Source organism: Mytilus trossulus, chromosome 3, assembly GCF_036588685.1.
Source record: "Mytilus trossulus isolate FHL-02 chromosome 3, PNRI_Mtr1.1.1.hap1, whole genome shotgun sequence".
NCBI lineage: Eukaryota > Metazoa > Mollusca > Bivalvia > Mytilida > Mytilidae > Mytilus > Mytilus trossulus.
Window position 1 is genome coordinate 46236294 of NC_086375.1, and position 14046 is coordinate 46250339.

The 14046-nt window shown below is 31.2% G+C and overlaps 1 protein-coding gene across 2 annotated transcripts; it reads right to left on the bottom strand.

The window, feature by feature from the left end:
• Window positions 1-2673: 2673 nt before the first annotated feature.
• LOC134711630 (uncharacterized) lies at window positions 2674-13590 on the bottom strand. Of its 2 annotated transcripts, none has more exons than XM_063572360.1 (4): window positions 13493-13590; window positions 5470-6191; window positions 5192-5264; window positions 2674-4655 (listed from the first exon to the last, which is right to left on the bottom strand). In XM_063572360.1, exons 2-4 carry the CDS (start codon window positions 6046-6048, stop codon window positions 4237-4239), a joined length of 1071 nt encoding a protein of 356 aa, XP_063428430.1. In that variant the 5' UTR covers window positions 6049-6191; window positions 13493-13590; the 3' UTR covers window positions 2674-4236. The 2 variants fall into 2 exon arrangements, with proteins under 2 accessions (XP_063428430.1, XP_063428431.1); XM_063572361.1 differs by lacking the exon at window positions 13493-13590 and adding an exon at window positions 7880-7965.
• Between the last annotated feature and the right edge of the window lie 456 nt (window positions 13591-14046).

Consider the following 14046-nt stretch of genomic DNA (forward strand, 5'->3'; position numbering starts at 1 on the left):
TTAATTTTAATGACACATGAATAATTTTAGCGCTTATCTGTATATTATGAACATTCATTAAAGGGGGTCGAGGAAGAGGCGGATTTATGGGGCCCGGCCCCCCTTTTCTGGAAAATAATTGGTTGCTTATATTCGGAATCACTGCCGCATGACCGGAGCGGGCCCCTCTTAGGCAGTCAACGGGCCCCTGCGTAGGAAAATTTCTGGATCCGCCACTGCGGAGGGGCCCTGATCCCAATATCCCGGGCTTAAAAACATGAAATCCCGAGGTTCTGAATTTATTATACAAATTGAATATCTCGACATCCCGAAATTCGAAAAAATAAATCCCGGATCCCAAAATGGTCAATCCTGAAATTTCGATCTTAAAAACACCCGTTTCAGACGTCCCGAAAGTGTATTTTCTTTTTACAGTCAATTCTTAGTTTAATAATTGATCCACAGCGGTCATTGATATATTATTCAGACCCTCTCAGTATATATAAGACTCTATTAAATAAACCCTGTGACTGCCGTGGATAGTAAACTTGAATATGATATCAGACAGAAAATACACTTTATTCGTAGTATATGTTTTGTTTCATAGTAAAAAGAAAAACGAAAACCACTTAATTCGTAGTATATTTATTTGTTTCAAAGTAAAAAGAAAAACGCAATCCGGAGGTCTAATCTGACTTAAATTTCGTCAAATGACGGATATAAGGCAGAAAATACACTGTATTCGTAGTATTAATGTACGTTCAAAGTATACAGAAAAACGCTATCCGGAAGTCTAATCTGACTTAAAATTTCGCCCAATGACGGAAACATATCCGGACGTCTTTTTTCTCGTTTTTCACCCAAAATAACTCAATCTGAATAATCATATGAATGGATGACAAATGCGATTATGCACTGTACCTATAGGACACAAAGGCATGATGAGTAATTTATTGTGGAAAGAAGAGAAGCGACACCCAAAATGAGGTCTTCTCGTTTAATAGTATAGATGACACATCTAGGTTAAAGACTAGTTTACAATAATGTCCTGCATTAGATACACATATTACAACATATAAAAGACTAAAATTCAGTCATAAAATATTCTCTACATATTTTTATTGATTAAATAAATATAATATGATGGTGATAGGACACTCGTTATTAGTACTGTTCTAAGAAGTAGGCTTTGCATTACATTTTAAGACATGTCCCGGACAAGATCTACATAAGACCACCCTAAGTATGAAACGAATACGTATCTTAGGACATATTCCGGGATACTTTCGTTGACATAGCCTCTGGATTTTATTGACAGGACGGATGATTTTTTTTTGTCATTAGAGTAACTCATAATAACAAGATATAAACAAAGTTCTTATAATGAATCACATTTTCAAATTTTAATACAGGTATTCACTATAAGATAATATAACGAACATAACTAGTCATTCTGCAAATTTAAATCTCTGCTATCCTATTGCCATTGGTACATATAAAAGATATTTTTCGGTTTCGTGACGTCAACTAGGAAGTGATTACCTTTGATATTGAAACTTGAATAACTCTTTTCTTATCCTTAAATACATTTTTGGACTTAAAAATAACAGTATGGTGTCATGATACTTTGAAAATTTACCTAACTTCACGAATAATATTTCCCATGATTAACACCTTTTTTAAGTTATGAAAATTACTTAGTACTTTTAAAGACAATACCGTGATACAAATTAAAAATAGAAAATTTCCAACAAATTATTTTCAACAACCTTTTTTTTTTGTTCAATAAACTGAGCAATGAATATACTAAACACAAATAAAAAAAATATATAACATCATAATTAACAATTCAAATTAACAAAAATACAACCGGACATCGAAGAAGGCATGATTATTCACTGATTGTGCAGTTACAGTGCCATTTTTCTTATCTCAGGCATAGATTACCTTAGCCGTATTTTGAAAAACTTTCTCGGAATTTTAGATCCTCAATGCTCTTCAACTTTTACTTGTTTGGCTTTATATATATTTTGATATGAGCGTCACTGATGAGTCTTATGTAGGCGAAACACGCGTCTGGCGTACTAAATTATAATCCTGGTACCTTTTATAACTTTCACAAAACTCCTACGATAAAAATTGATTGTAAAGTTATACGAATTCCAGTGTCCCTGTTGATGGAAGTTGTTAAGGGCTCACATAAATGTTTAACCCCTCCCCCCAAATCCTTCATGTGCATGTTCAAAGACAGAAGCCAGAAGGGTACATATAGAGGTTGCCGTTGGTTCATGTCTGTCATACTTGTTTTTTTCTGTAAATCATGTTGTTCTTAACCAAGCCGTTAGTTTTCTCAATTGAATTGTATCAAATTTATCATGTCTGAGCCTTGTAAAGCGTTCAGTTTGGTATGGATTTTTCTCATTGTTGAAAGCCGCATGACTGCTTATATCCACTTCATTTATACTTTAGTGGATAAATGTTACATCGGCAAAGATACAATATCTCCATTTTTTTAAATAATTTTTTTTTATAATACGGTTTCAACAAAACAGCTATTGCCGTCTTCGGACAATTTTACCAGTAGAAGTTGCATAAAAAGAGGACGAAGTTTCCATAAGAATATTTAAACGACGAAAAACAACCAGAAGGTTTTACCTTTGTGTAGATAAATCTTCTATCTCATGTTTTCCCTATAATATTTTATTACTCGCCTTCACATTTGATAGCTTGTTGAATTAAATTCCCTATGCTTATACTATTTGGCAAGCAGAATTTAATAATAAGAATGATTTTCTTTATTTTATCAGGATAACACATTTAGACTACAGACTAGTTTACAATAATGTCCTGCACTATATACATATATTACAACATACAGTATAAAATTCAGTAATAACAATAATACTTCTTTACATATTTTTATTAATTAAATAAATATGTTATGATTGTCATAGGACAATCATAATAAGAACTGCCCTAAAAAGCCTTTATAGACATGTTGCAGACACTTCCTATAGGAGATCACCCTATATGATGTACTAAGACGTATCTTTGAACACATCCTAGGACATTTTTCGTTGTCATGGCATATGGATTTAATTGATAGGACGGATCATTGATTTGTCATAAAGTCATAAAATAAAGATATAAACTTTATGTTTGAATCTTATTTCAAATTTATAAAGCGTAACTATATAGCTATATTCACAAGCAGATAACAAAACAAAAATGCATTGTAACTAATTTAAATCTCTGCAATTCTATAGGTTCATACGAAATAATTATTTCTGTTTCATATGAATGACGTCAACTAGGAAGATATCACCTTTTGATATTAGATCATTCAATTTTTTTCTTATCCTCAAAAACACTTTTGGACTTAAGATATCAGTATGATGTCATGATACCTTGAAAAGTTACATAAATATAGAAGGAATATTTCCTATGATTCACTTCTTTTTCGTACATCATGTAGTTTTAAAATGGTAATACAATATAAGTAATGTTTAATTCCTTTTGCGACCAATCGTATGTATACATCGTAACAGTTGTACAAATTTAAAAATAAATATTTCCAACATTTAATTTTCAATAACCTTTTGAAGGAAACCAAAATTTGTTTGTTCAACAAATTTAGCAATGAATACACTACAAATACTCTAAAAACTTACATAACATTAACAATAAATAAAATTTATATAAAAAAAACACCATACCATGAAAAATGCCATTTATAGATATAAAAGCTGCCATCAAAGAAGGCTTGTTTACTTACAAATTGTGCATTTCCAGTGCCTCTTTTCACAAAAAATCGTATGATAAAAGTTAATTGTAAAGATATACTGTCCAACGAGAATTTTTTCTCGATTTTTTTTTTGTAAAATCAGTAGTTGATACTTCTGTGATTGAACAACAATGTAAACCGAATTTGAATGGTTCCCCTATCAAAATACAGAAATTATTGTTTTTATAACGATGGTTATAATGAAAAGGCATATATGAAGGCTAGTTCAATCTAACCGAGCAAAATAAACATATATTATGGACTTTCCAGTTGTATTTTTGTGATTTTACTTTTAATATAAGTATAAAACAATAAAATAATAAATGCATTCAATATCTTGGTATATGAAGTATACTAAAAATTAACATTATTTTTGACTAGAAATATGGCACAGATATAGTTTGAAAGCACATTTTAACTCTGCAATTGTATGCTTCATATAATTTTTAAAAGTTTCCCATTTAGTACCAATTTTATTTGATTTCAATTACTGTTACCATATTACAAGTGGGACATTTGTAGACCAAATCAGGTTTTGACACCAATATGCTTATTTCATCATCTTCCTTCAATTTAAAACTTTCTACTATTCGAACGGTTTGAAGAGTTTGACTTCCATTACAAATTGGTAGTGTTTTTGACAAAAGGGTAACGTTGTCAATTCCTAGACTGTTTTTCTTTGTTAGTTTCACTTCGACATTGGCTTGAATAGTGTGATTCAACCTGGACTCTCGTTTGAACAGCAACTGGACGGACACAAAGTATGTGCTTGATTTTCGGATAATTATTTTGTTGTTTTTAAATAACAAAACTTCTTTTCTTGTTTCAAGACGGTGTGTTGATTTTGTACTTGTCATCAAAGCGCTAGGAATAATGTCCTTTTTGCCATCACCTATAATGAAAACCATAATGGAAAAAAGTAATTAAAAATTGCGAATTTCTTGTTTATTTAAACAGATTTCAAAGATGTGGTATGAGTGCCAATGAATTAGTTCTCTCGTCAAATTCACAATTTGTAAGAGTAAGCCATCATAGGTCAAAGTACAGTCTTCAGCACGTAACATAGGCTTAAACCGAACAGAAAGTTATAAAGGGCCCCAAAGTAAACATAAACATTTACTTTTTTTTCAAAATTTTGTGAATTATCATGCATTGTGCGTCTTTTTAAATTGATGTATATTCTATTATTTCTTCTAAAATACTTTGTTGAAGGTTGTATGCGAGAATGAAATGACGGGCATCTTAAACACAAATGATAAATATAGAGTAAAGCAAGTTTAACCTAAATTCGTATGGATTTTTTTCACTTGCATCAAGGTAAATTTAAATCTCAAATACATTGATACTTGAAAGCGTTATCAGTTATATTCGGGAAATGGAAATGGTACATATACATAAATAAAATATCCACGAAAAATATCAACTTACCTTTATTGCTATGAAATGAAATGAAGGTTTGTGCAGCTCCTGAGTGTAGACTTTGATTTGCCTTAATTTGCATCTAAAAATGGAAATAGCATGGATAAAATCAGAGGATTCGATATTTACATCAATAACGTAGAGAGTCAAACAAAAAATTTTCATACAATAAATTTACACATAACAAATTTGGTGGATTATGATTTAAATCTCCCGGTTTTTTTTGGTCATTTTGATACATTGCCTTGCTGTTTATAATAATTTTAATAATATTAAAAGATACTTACCACGTGAACTAAATACTGAAGATGTGCTGATGAAGAATTTGAACACAATGGGGTTTTGAGACTTTCCAGAACACATAAGGATGGTGGTGATGATTTTTCTGTATTGACTGTTTTAAAGAATAAACTGCAGACAACAATTATTATAATGGACACGATGAACAAAGCATTAATAGTCATAGACAGTAATAAACAGCGCCATGTCTTTTGAATTGATAATGAATGTTTGTTATTGTTATCAGTACCAGCGTTCTGTTCTAACAACGTATCCTGAGTTGTAGGTATTTGATTTTGATCTTCAATTGTTAAACTAATTGCACTATCGCCATCGGATATCCTAGCTCCACTTACTATACTTCTTCTGTTGAAGTCCTTTTGATTAGTAAAAAGGGAATCTTGTGTTTCTTCCTGCTCATCTAGAGTTAAATTTGAGTTGTATCCGCTTGAAATTTCTTCTTCTTGTTGCATGTCATCTTCGTTACTACTGCTTCTTTTGATGCAAATATCAGGCAATTTAGAATCAGTTTCGGTTATTTCATTAAAATCATTAGTACTGAGTTGAGGTGTTGGTTTGATATCCATTTCTTTCAGTTTTATTATAAAAGGTTCAAGGTTTAAGGTAATCGGTGAACGCTAAACGCTTCAATTTCTTGGCAATTGGGTAGTTCGACATGGCATAAGAAGATCCATCGTTTTGAATTAATAATAAAAGCGTCAAAATGAGTCTGAAAAAAAAGATTCATTATTATCAGACAGTAATGCGAAAATTCAAACATAAGATTTTCCAAAATGAAGTGTTTATAAAAAGTGTACATTAGACAGTTATTATATATATATCGATATAGGAAGATGTGGTGTGAGTGCCAATGAGACAACTCTCCATCCAAGTAACAATTTAAAAAGTAAACTATTATAGGTTAAAGTACGGCCTTCAACACGGAGCTTTGGCTCACACCGAACAACAAGCTATAAAGGGCCCCAAATTACTAAAGTAAAACCATTCAAACGGGAAAAGTATAGTATATCTTATTTGTGAATTTTTATTTCACTATTGTATATGTCGAATGCAATCGCTGTTTTTCCCCTTTTTACGTATAGCTTAATCATGAAAAAATAAGCATTCTAACATACATGAAGTTAAATATAAACAATTTCTTAGTAATTCATGCTTATCAATAACATGCATTGCTTACTTCATATAAAGTTATCAGTGACAATAATCACAGAAATGACTAGACATGACTTGAAATTTTCTAGATATTCGCAGTCATGAATAGCCGGGTATTTTAGTTATAGCAATAACATTGCCGTTTTTGTAAATAACCTTTTTAGCAAACGCTTCAATGTTCATTTAAGTTCTCATACTGTCCAAATCGAAAATAAAAATAAAATTGAAGAAACTTTATTTTGTATCCTCTCTGGCAATAGTTGTTAATAATCAACCAGACAAAAAAATATTTCAAGTAACCTCATCATATATACCAGGATTGAAATTTTGTATTTGCATCAGACGCGCGTTTCGTGTACAAATAAACTCATCATAGATACCAGTATTAAATTTTATATTACGCCAGACGCGCGTTTGTCTACAAAAGACACATCAGTGTCGCTTGAATAAAAGAGTTAAAAAGACCAAATGAAGTACGAAGTTGAAAAGCATTGAGGAACACAAATTCCCTATTAAATTTTGCCAAATACAGCTAAGGTAATCTTTTCTTCATGAAGAAAAACCGAAGTATTTAAAATATTCTATATATACTTGCCACTGGACATTAACAACATATCCTACAGCACCATTATCATTTGTGTTCCTCATAGAAGGGAATAAAAAGAATTTTAATTGAAATTTATTCTTAAATGTTACACGAAACAGATGTACACAAGATACAAGTGTAGATAAAACTGAACTTTTTTCAGTTGATTTAAATTAAAAAAAAAAGTATTTAAAGAAAAAGAAAGTACCCGAGTTCTTTAAGACAAGAGTAGCCCTGGATCTTGTGTACAAAATTACTGAACCTCGTAAATTTATACAAAGCATACATTACATTTCCTCAAGAATTACCAAAGCTGGTTGACTTAATTCTAAAAATATAAGAAGGTAGTCCCCTTTACACGTAAAACCAGTGTTACGCGTAAACATGAACTAACTTGAATGCAAACAAACGTGATTCAAAAGAAATTATTTGCAATTTACGTGGGAAAAGAACGAGTACCTAGTTATTATATAATACCATTTATCTAATATATTTGTTAAAATATCCTGAAATAAATGTCTCAAAATCTCAATTTTTTTTATCTCAAAATAAAACGTATAACAGAATAACAGATTGAATAATTAGAATTTAAGAAAGTTGCTTTAATTGTTTCTGTTATTACATAATTTCCCTCAAAATTATTGATCAATTCAACTCACCGTCTGACAGTAATTAGAGGTAGAATAGCGATCATTTGTCACTTGGGAATTTTTTCATTTTCATTTCAGCTAATGATAGGACAAGATCATAGGTTTTTTTTTACTTGGGGAATTTTTACCTGGGGAATCCTATTGATAGCCTATTTATATACTATTTATAGCAAGGGCATGTTTAGATATGTTAATTTGATAAATAAATATACAGCCAATATAAATACACCTGACTCTTCGATTTTAACTAAGGTAATTAAGAAACCTAGCAAAGCACTTATAAACAAAACAAATTGAACAATATATTTTATTTTAAGTTCAATGCCATATGCGAGACAAAATATAAACAATTTGAAGAGATTTAAATCGTTAACTCTTAAACTACTATTTCGCTTTTACAAAATAAATCTCTAGTTGGAAGACATTTAATTGAATGTTTCATTAAAAAAAATAGGTTTTTTTTACAAAGCTATCTTTGTGAAATTATATATATTTTTACAGTGCAAGATCAAAATATAATATAATTGAAATAAAAGGAATTACTTACATCTATAATAGCATATAGTTTATTGTGCACGTTACAATCTTATCTATGTTTCGGTGATGCTGATATTGAATACTTTGAAAAACTGGTAACACTACTGTAACCCTATTGATGTTTTTTTCTTCTATCCAATAGTTAGTATTGTGCAAATTTTAAATTACTATTATTTTTTCTATAAAAAGAAACAATCATCTTCCTGGATAAAATTGTATAATGGAAAATGAAAGAAGACACGTTCATAAGTAGGAGTGTTGTTGAGGCAAAGTGTATAATTATACCTTGTGATGCTAAAAAAAGTCCAGTATCAACACTAAGTGCCCTTTTTATTTACAGAAAGGCCTTACTATTTCTTTTTTTACATTTCTTTGTTACTATTAATAACAGAACGTGATATGTACAAGAAGTTATTGCCTAATGAATAACTTTGATGGTTTTTACTGTTATAGAATTAATGTAATGTAATGAACCTTAAAATAGAAAACGTACAACGGCATCAATCAAAAACTTTTCACGAAGCTGAAATTGTCTTAAGAGGTAAAAAAAAAACCAAAAAAAACCATAACCATATAATAGAGGATTGCATTGTCCACAAGATTTTTTAATTTTTGTCAAATATTCTTTAAATTTCAAGTATACACCTTATCGCTAATCCCCGGCCGCTTGACCATTTGACGCATATATATATAACAATCACTTTTCCATTGTGGCGTCGGATATTTTGTTTTATGACGTCAAAATTTTACGGGATCCTGTGTGATATCCAGTAATTGTGGACAAATAGCAAAAAGGTGTATTAGGTCTTGTAGTTTTGAAAAATGATTAAAATATTTCACATCCAAATTTAAGTCCTGATCAAATAATTTGAATTATCTTATCTCTCAATCTTAATAAAGGGCTGCGCTTTAGCGCATAATACGCCCGTTGCGTTTTGAACTTGTCTTTTATGCTTTAAATGAATTTATATGATCAACTAGAAATAGTGTGAGCCCTGTCAAATACCACCCCCCCTAAAAAAAAAAAAAAAAAAAAAATGCACAAAAAAATTGGCACTATTAAGGCTACCTTAGTTTGTTGTCTTAATTTTTCATCCATACATTCTATCTTGTTCACAACACACTTTCTGAGTACCAAGTACCTTTTATATTTATTAAGGCAGTTACATTATATAGAAGTGTTGAAAATCCCCCCTTTTTTATGAATAAAGCCACATAAATCCAAAACTTAAAATCTGAAATTAAAACAAAAACGAAAGGGAGCTTACGTCAATAGATATAAACAATTCACTTAAGTTTCATGGACTTCTTATCCGAAGTGTTAAATATCCCCCTTTTTTTATGAATAAAGCCCCATCAATCCAAAACTTAACTTCTGAAATTTATAAAAATTGAAAGGGAACTTACATCAATAGATATAAACAATTCACCAGAGTTTCATGGACATTGGTGGAAGCCGTTTTGAGTTATTGTCCGAAATGTTGAAAATCCCCCCTTTTTTATGAATAAAGCCACATAAATCCAAAACTTAAAATCTGAAATTAAAAAAAACCGAAAGGGAGCTTACGTCAATAGATATAAACAATTCACTTAAGTTTCATGGAAATTGGTGAAAGTGTTTTTGAGTTATTGTCCGAAGTGTGGAAGTGTGGACGACGGACGGACGGACAACGGTATACCATAATACGTCCCGTCTAAAAGACGGGCGTATAAAAATTATTCCCGCATTGATTTAGACAAATTCATTATCATACATCAAATTAAAGAACCTTAGCACGGTGAGCGCACATACAGTACCCATATTGTCACTGGAGAAATTAAATAACTAAGAAAAACAAAGTGTACAAGAAAAAAAATTGAATCATAATTTCCTGTCGATTTGAGGCCAATAGTTTTAAAGGGGCGTAACTCCTTGAAACAAATTGAATCGTAATTTCCTGGCGATATGCACATCTACATAGTATGTCCTAATTATCTAAAAGGGTTTCATGAAATTCTATTGTGTGGTTTAAAAGGAGTTGCGATGACAAGAAACAGGACTGATGGAGCGACGGACAGACAGACAGACGGGCGGGTCAAAAACATTATGTCCTCCGCAACTTCGTTGCATGGGGTATAATTGTTTTAAAGGCGCAAATCTTTAAAGTTTCTACCGAGGAGGTACCTATTTCTATAAGACGCTTTATTGTTCAAGGCGATTTAGCTGAAGATTTATAATTACCAAGAAAGTAGTTCAAACTTCCGTTGTACATGAATCGGGTATACTAAGCATGACGTGGGACTTCCGAAATGGTCTCGAGGTCAAGGGTCATTGGCGATTGCGTAAAGAGGCAATCATTTGACCGCGTGAGAAGATTAATAGAAACTCATCCGGTCAAAATCTGAACCTCAAATCCGATTTTACTGTTTGAACATTTAAAGGAACAGCTGCAAAACTCTTTAAAGGAAACCAATCTACTGCAAGGGTTGTTTCTTGCTAGTCCACATTTAATACTTTTGCATGGAACTGGTAAATATACTAGTGTAATATCAGCTTTAAAGTTCTTTTCTTTTAAAAAAAAAAACAATCCCTATCTGAAGGATAATCATCCGGTCATCTTTATTATTTACTATATTTATATTTCGTTTTTTTTACAGATCATACTTTCACCTTTACATCAAATGTTACATCTAATTTTTAACCATTATTGTTCATAATAAACAGCTGGTCAAATTTGTTTATCTTGGAATTTCTCCTCGACATTTAGTTGATTAATAATTATTACAGATATAGAAAACCCGTATAGAAAAAAAACCTCTTACCAAATTAACGATATAGTTCCGGTACAAATGATTAGCAAACACAAAAAGATAGCTAAAAATGCTACCAAATTGTGACTTGGATGGAGGGTTGACAGTAATACATACCACATTGTTTTCTATCTATATTACAATAATACTAATGAGTAGTAAATATTATGCCAACCATCGATCTCAGCTACTACGAGCAATTTGAAAGAACTAAACCTGCTTGTGTGAAACCTTGTCGTTCCAAACTCATATCGGTGCGGGTTATTACGAGAACATGTATCTGTTAAAAAAGCGAGAGAAAAATTATCATGTTCTTAAAATACAGAATTTCAATAGGAAATGTGGAGACAACTCTCCATCTAGGTCACAATTGTTCAAAGTAAAAATTATATGTCTTGGCTCACAACGAATTCCAAGCTATGAATCGCCCCCCAAAAAGATACCTAGCGTATATAAAAAAGGAGTTTAATTATAATTCATTTCAAACGTTTTGAATCATGCACTTAATAAAGGTATAATGAGTTCATATGCTTGTGTATTTGTGTGCGAGTTCACAATTGTATTGTTATCAGTCAGATTTCCAGTAAGTGAAACGCTATTTTTAACGTTCTCGGGAAATGTTGAAGTGGTATTAGAAAGTGATAAACTTAAGTTACCTGGTAAAGTTAGAGATAGATTTAGTGAAAGTAAATGATTACATTAGTTAGCAGGCACAATATATTGCCACGTTGATGTAGAAATATTGAAGAGAGATTTATTTACTCAATTTAAGAAAATTTATACAATAAAAACACAAACTATTCTGACATACGCTATATTCTCTGACCATCAAGCGACCCTTTATTGCCAAAAAAATATAAATGTTTTCAATTTTATCAAAAACAAGAAAATTCGTACCTCTTGACAAGCATTTTAAGTTTGTACAGTTCTTTATCCATGTTATCAGAATTAGTTATATTAATCATATACATCGAATCTTACGATTGACTAAAGAAGAGACACGTGTATTATGTCTGAAGAAGAAATATCGGTAGTTGAAAAAAATAATAAAATTAAACTTATAAAAGACACGAACGTGACCTTTCAACAGCAGATGCAGTTTCCTTGTATAATACTTCTTTAAGGCCCTTTAAAGACATAAAAGTTGAGTTTTGTTTAATCCAAGAAGTCACAAGAAACCTCTGATAATTTAAATACACGAACTATCACCAGTGGTCAAGACTCCATAATTGCACGCGTTCCATTAAACATATTTTGACTTTAAAAGAAGAAATTATGAATCAGTTTAATTTCAACACTGACCGTATTTCGGCTTTAAGAAAAATGAAAAAGTAAAATCACAAAAATACTGAAATTAGAGGAAAATCAATTCGGAATGTCCATAATCACATGGCAAAATCAAATAACAAAACGCATCAAAAACGAATGAACTTTCATATTCCTGAAGTATTGCTTAAATCCGAGTCAATTGACCATACTATTGATAGTATATCATGTATTTTGCAAAGACTAAAATTGACACGTTGAACCAGCGCCAAAAGATTTTAAAAATCGTAGATCGCCATGCGTGGGATATCGTTCATAAATATCTGGACAATCCTCTTGCTGAAAATGTTGAAAAAAATGAGCGAAAGACACCAGCGGACAGTCAAAGTCACAGATCGAAAGATGCTTCAAAACCTGTAAACGGTGTTTTTCAGGGAGTACAGGTAGCAAATCTTACAACAGAGCTGGTGGCGGCGAGGGTTTAATTTTTGATTTCTTCAGTAATGGGTCTTGACAACAAAACAACTTTCAAAATCAGTACAGCGACGGACTGTTTTTAATGTGAAAGGCTGATACATATGCACTGTCCGATCTGTTCCTACAAATAACGAACCTTCAACAATACCAAGTCACTATTCTTCTGTCTAGATGAAAAATTGAGTATGATATAGAATTTAAAAGTTAGACACATCATTTAAGCTTAAAACAGCTCTGAATTAATTGTGATAATCTTTAAAGAACCGTAACTCAATTTTTTTAATCTTTCAAGAATCATAACCCCTGATCGATAAAAGTTAAAATCGTAAATATCAAACTGACCTCAATTTTGTCATAAGTTACATTATATTTAGTTTTGAAAAGCTTTGGTTAAACGATTCATGAGTAAATGCGTGCATACAACTGGAAACGTCATTTTTTTCAAACTTTCACTTGACCAGTAAAATTTTCAAAAAAATTTAGAAATGAAAAACAATCGACACTGCTACATAAAAATACAGTAAGTAATAGTTATAATGATGAGTTACTTACATCTATGACATTAAGAAACATATGCAAGTTACATTCTTCACGATGATGCTAATGTTGAAAAGTAAGATTCTTCCGAAAGTACTGTTAACAGATTGTCTTTATTTTCAAAAAGTCATTTGACCCTAGTCGTACGTTTCATGTAAATTTTCATTACCTAACATTCTTAAATAAAAATATGATATTAATAAATAACTTCCGGGAAAACACGGTCCTTACAAATATAGTGTTGATTGTGGAAAAAGAAAGTACACAAAGTTGTCAAGTATATGGGAGCTTATTTGTTGAAGAAGCAAATACATGTAACATGAACACCAAGATGCCGAGAACAAAACCAGTATCACCAATTGGTGTTTTTCATTCCAACGAAGTACTTTTTTCAAAACAGTTGTTTGTTATAAACAGATCGTGTACAAGATGATATTGTCGATTGTATTATGTTTTGGTTTACGGAACCGACAAGGAATGATCCTTTTAGGTAATGAACTGTAGACAGGGAGAGAAGATATTTAAGCAATTACAAAAAAAATGCTTGTTGTTACTGCAAGCAAGTTGAA